The sequence below is a fragment of the Eublepharis macularius genome, chromosome 10 (assembly GCF_028583425.1).
Source record: "Eublepharis macularius isolate TG4126 chromosome 10, MPM_Emac_v1.0, whole genome shotgun sequence".
Lineage (NCBI taxonomy): Eukaryota > Metazoa > Chordata > Lepidosauria > Squamata > Eublepharidae > Eublepharis > Eublepharis macularius.
The window spans coordinates 77248822-77254330 of record NC_072799.1 but is presented as its reverse complement, the minus strand read 5'-3'; the positions used below and the strand labels follow the sequence as shown (position 1 = coordinate 77254330).

At 45.9% G+C, this 5509-nt stretch overlaps 1 protein-coding gene across 1 annotated transcript; it reads right to left on the bottom strand.

Moving 5' to 3' along the window:
* Nucleotides 1-2075: 2075 nt before the first annotated feature.
* LOC129336526 (uncharacterized) lies at nt 2076-4464 on the bottom strand. Its single transcript, XM_054989654.1, has 2 exons — nt 4093-4464; nt 2076-2789 (listed from the first exon to the last, which is right to left on the bottom strand). Exons 1-2 carry the CDS (start codon nt 4462-4464, stop codon nt 2076-2078), a joined length of 1086 nt encoding a protein of 361 aa, XP_054845629.1.
* Between the last annotated feature and the right edge of the window lie 1045 nt (nt 4465-5509).

Here is a 5509-nt window from a genome sequence, read left to right as displayed (position 1 = left end):
TCAGAAACAGGAAGAGGCGTAACGCGGCACTATATGGTGTGGCAGACCAAATGATGAACCGGTCTCGCCAGGAACATGACGCTCATCTCGCAGAGTGGAGGATTGACAGAGAGGTCATGTGTGAATGGAGGTCGGATGAGAGGCGGCTCCAGAGAGAGTTTTTGGAGCAGGCAAGGTCAGAAAGTGACAACTTTGCTAGGGCATGGCAACAGAACATTGCTGTGATGACTGATGCTGTCCAAACATTGAAAGCACTTGGAGAGATGCTCACAAGTCAGCACCAGCAACCACTTGTCACGCAAGAAACAGAACAGTTGTCTCAGGACGTTTTAACTGTCTCTAACAGGCACACCAACAGCAGACGGTCATGCGTTGGCAAACCTAGAGATAGGCTGACCCTCTGAACATTGTGCCGTGTCGTTCTGTGATGAGTCTTTGGTTTCATTGTCACCACAGTTGAAATAACTTCAGTTTGTTAATTCGATTTTTGGCTAGGTGTTTCTAACAATGTAGACCCTCAATTTCCAATTTCCTCCTGTTGATTAAAAAAAAATTATGTTTGCACCTTTTTATAACGTCCATTCATCTTTCTTTTACCGCAAAATGCAAATTCATCACCTGTGGAGGACACATCAATCCAGAGCAACTTGGTGATTGGTCCACACTCAAGCCCAGTTCACGTAGGACCACACCAGTAGGTTTTTGACATGGAGGGGCTTGTCCACGCAGAATCTGATCTAGGCTGAAAATGGTGCTTTATTTCTGGCATGGCCTCAACTGCACTTATGGGCACTGTTTGTGCCATTGTTGGGTTTCCATGATCTCAACCTTTGCCCTCACACTCAGTCCCGTTCTCTCATCATCGCAGTCACCCCCTTTTTTTGTTTAGATCAGTCCGGGCATGTATGAGCTTTGCCCACCTTCTCTATTGCCTTTCCTTAGTTCTCTCCCATTCCATGACTTGTCTGGCCTCTGACTGAGACAAAGAACAGTTCCCAAAGAAACCGCTCCGGCATACGCAAGGGTGGAAATTGTCCACATTGGCACTCAAAACGTGTCTTGTGTCTAACCAATACTAAATAACAGAGTCAGCCAGCTGTTGGTGAGACGACACACGCACACCCCCCCCAAAGGAATGGGAGCCAAAATCATGCAACGTTTGTGTCACCAAACAAACCCCCCCCGTTTTCATCATATTATGGATAAGAAAAACACAGTTAATGGAATAGATGTATTCTCTCATGTTAGGTGAGAAGATGTTTTCCAAATTTAGATCACGTCCCTCCTGACCTGAGACACACAATGATTTGCTGGCCTCCAAGATGTTTTTCCACTGATGCATCCAGCCAGTGGATCGCGGAGTATGCCATTTCAAGCTAAGCGTGAAAAATTATTTATGGGACAGGAAGCTCCCTTCCAACTATCACTGTTTTGTGCATTTTTTAATGTTCCAGAACCTATGCTCTCTGGGTGAGATGGAACCTGTCAAAGATATTTAAGTAAACAATGAGTAATTTCAAGGACGACTCTGTTTGTTCTGAAAAGCACATCCTGCAAAGTGGCAGCATTTGTGGATTTCATTGATGTATTTGCCCATCACTAATCCGATCACTCCTCATTTACCCAGACTGAGTGCTTGGATGAGTCCAGGAACGTTGTTCTCTAATGATGCAAAGGCAAACATGTGCAGCAATGGTTGGCTTCAGAAATGTGAGTGCTGGAGACTTTTGACGTTTCCAAAATGATGGTTCATTAGGAAACCTCATTTTTTTATCTGTTCTCACACAGCATTGTGCCCAAGCATGAGACCATAGTGGAAATATCACATTCTGGAAGGCAATTCAACCACACCACATATTGCAATTTTCCTTACAAAGCTTATAATCAAGTGTTCCAATTCAAAAAAGAAAGATATCAGGAAAGATTCTCTAATGTTAAGTTGGGTGTTTTTATTAGCATACTATAGGAAGGGAGAACATTTGCAAACCCCAAGCACAGTCTCTCTTCATGTCTTGAGCCCGGTTCACATGTGTGTTGTTCCGGTTTTCATTTTTGGCCAACACACACAAGCAGTCTCAGAGTGAGTCCATCCTTCCAAGGATGTGTCTAGCAAGGGCATCGCGGACCATCTTGCCCTCTGCAAGGTGCCGGGTGTTGCCATTGAAATCTTGCTCCTCCTGTTGGGACAGCAGCACCGGTGAGGGACATTCACCACCACCCACTATCGGGTGCCCTTTGCTCTCGCACAAGTTGTGGAGCACCACACATGCAGTCACAACCGAGATGACATTTTGCTCTCTGATCTGCAGCCTGTGTGAGAGACACCTCCACCTGGATTTCAATCTACCGAAGCTCCTTTCCACCACGTTCCTGCAGCGAGCAAGTTGACGATCGAAATTCCGCTGTGCATGGGTTGTTGCGGTTCGGCCGTATGGCTTCATGAGCCACCTGCGCATGGGATATGCACCGTCAGCCAAAATCACCGGTGGAATCCTAATTCCATCCAAAACCATGTCGTGGTTGTTGGGGATCAGTGCGCCGGAGTCCATTGCAGAACACAGGGCGGAGTGGGCAAAAACAAACGCATCATGGTTTTTGCCACTCCACCCGACCTCAGCGTCCACAAACCTTCCACTGTGGTCCACGGTCCCCTGGAGCAGTATCGAGGAGTAGTTTTTCCTGTTGCCATACTGCTCTGGACGGCCACCAGGGGCACAAATGGCGATATGTGTGCCGTCTACTGCTCCCACGCAATGAGGAAACCCCATCCTCCTGAAGCCATCCATTATCTGTGTGAAAAGACAGGGTGGGGAACAAAGACCACTGTTTAACCAAACTGTGGGAACGATTTGGAAGCACGGTCAAGTGTTGTTTCACTACTGATAGAAGGAACAGATTCCTCAGTGATTCTAAACACAAAATGCCCAGGGTTGATATAGCTTGATTCTTGAAGGACCAATTATAATTGGGCAAGTAGCACATTGTAGAATCTGTTCTGAAGTGTTCAATCCCCTTAATAAAATCAATCCAAAAATGTTTTGATGCTGACTATTCCTAGCTCTCATGTCCAATGAATCAAAGACAGTTGCCATGGATGTTACATTGATTGTCACATGAAAGCAATGGGAACATTTACTGTTTGACAATTTTTTCTCGCGTTGTTCCAGGGACATCCACCACAACTGTCATCGGGATCTTTCCGAGGAATAGGGAGGTGATTTTTCAGGTGGTGGCATCATTCTAATAACTTATTTTTTGGGCGATCAAGTCCATAGAGGTTGCATTTTGATCATTTAAAAACAGAAAGAGAATGACATGCACTCTCTCTCTGCTTTGTCATGCAGCCTTGATTCAACAGAAACCAAAGGACCAAAAAAAAACCCTTTGGAAACTGTCAAAGTGATGGCTTCACCATGTCTAAAATCATCGAATTTGTGGTCTCTCTACAGAGGTCAACTATAGCCATGGGGACAGCAAACATTAACAATGCACCATTGGAGACACCATTGCAGTCCCATGGGGCCAACAACAAACCTGAACAATTTTTTTTTTAAAAAAAAAAAAAACCACAGGAAGAAATTGTCCAGACAACAGCAGACCTCTGTGGCGTGAGACACTGTGCAGACAGTGACCAGACTGGTCCAAAATCACATTTCTGCCATTATGAACCGAATGTGGTGGGTGACTGGCACTAAGAGAGGAGGCGTTCGAGTTTCACAATTTGGGATTTGGAACAAAGTAAAATTTGTCTTTCCTAAATTCTGCTGGCATTAACATTGCTGCAGCGGACGCAACACAGCAGAAACACATGGCCACTATTGTGCTGCCATGTAGTGCGTTTTCAAATGTTAATCCACAAATTTGTTTAGGTGCGAATTGCCAATCCACTTTCACATTACTGTCATTGAAGAGACAGCGCAATACATCACTCCATTGTACCAATAGCTTCTTTGTGGGGGTGGAAGCGTAGGGGATGCTTTCATCACTGTTAACGATAGGTTTTTTAAAAGGTTTTAAATTGGCAACACATAATTTTTTTAAAAAAATAATTTCCGTCATAACGAAATTGTGCAAGTTCAGTGTATAACTAACCTGTGCAATAGAGTCTCCAAAGAGAACCGTTCTTGAAAGCAGGTGTAGCTCGACGGCAAGGCAGAATTCTACGACAGCCGAGGCAACCGTTGACTTGCCAAGTCCGAACAAGTCACTGGTGACCTGGTAACTGGTGCCGCTTGCAAGCCACCAGATCGCAACAGCTACTCTGCGCTCAACAGATATTGGGGAGCGGAATGTGGTTGTCTTTCGCTGAAGCGTTGGACGGAGAGCGGAGACCAATTCCAAAAATGTGCCCTTGGACATTCTGAAACGGCGAATCCACCGATGTTCATCCCAATGTCGCAGCACGATGTTCTCCCACCAATCCGTGCTGCGTGGGTATACCCAATGCTGCCTCGGTTCCTGCATCTCTGCAAGAAAAAACCACTGCTGTCGGGGCTGGCGCCGCCGTCTTCGTGCACGTGTCATTGCCAGGGTGGTGAGCAAGTTGCTGGACAAAAATCTGGCAACAGCCCTGCGCCTTTGGGCACGGTACCGCCAGCAGGCCAGCAGCATCTGAGACTGGCATGCCATCATAATAAAAAGCACATGCCCGATGATCGCCAGAATAGGATCCATTTCAAAAAACACAGATTGCAAAAACACCAAATCCAAATATACCAAACAACCATTCAAACCCACAAAGAGTTTTTACCCAGACACTTCCCCTTTTATAACATTTTTAAAAACCCCGCCAAGAGACGCGGACCAATGGTGTTGCTGTGCTAATTTGATGTTTCGAAATGGTCATGTTTCCTTGTTACGCATGTCCGTTATAACGGAATAGTTTTTTTTTTAAAAAAAAAAAAGGCAGGGAAAAACGGTCCCGCCCAAAACAACGGTTTTCGGGCAGGCGTGTGACCACGAGGACGCGCGGAAACGGCGGATTGGAGGTGGAGATGTGAACGGAAAAGACAAAATCGCGGATTGGAGGCAAACGGAAGATATCCGGAAAAAATGCGGGGAAAAAGGTAATGTGGATTCAGCCCAGTTCTTCACTGTGCTCGGTCACCCGTTTTCAGAGAGAGAGGTGACTAAAGGGGAGGGGCTTTATTTCATAGAGGCAGGGATGCATATTTATCTGGTGTTACTTCCCCTGAGCTGCCCTGTAGATCTCTAACTTATTTTAGACTTGGCCTTCTGAAGTAGGCTGACTTTTCATCTGAATGGATCATGCAAAGCCAGGAGCTAAAGCCTTCTGCTGCCTGGCTGGCCTGGAAAGCATGCTGCCAGGCAGAGGGTGTAGCAACAGCAGTCTACCTCTGTTACCAGGCAAGTGACCTAGAATAACCTTGTAATATGTTCACAGTAATATTATCCCTCCAGCAAACCTTCGAAGAGACCTTCATTCTGAGCCATCCTTCACTGTTGCTGCTTTCTAACCTCTGTGCCGGAAGAGCAGAATTAAACCAAC

Coding starts and splice junctions, on each gene's coding strand:
- LOC129336526 (XM_054989654.1), bottom strand. CDS start 4,464: ATGCAGGAACCGAGGCAGCATTGGGTATACCCACGCAGCACGGATTGG. Junction 2,790..4,092: donor TTGGAGACTCTATTGCACAG/GTTAGTTATACA, acceptor CTTTTCACACAG/ATAATGGATGGCTTCAGGAG.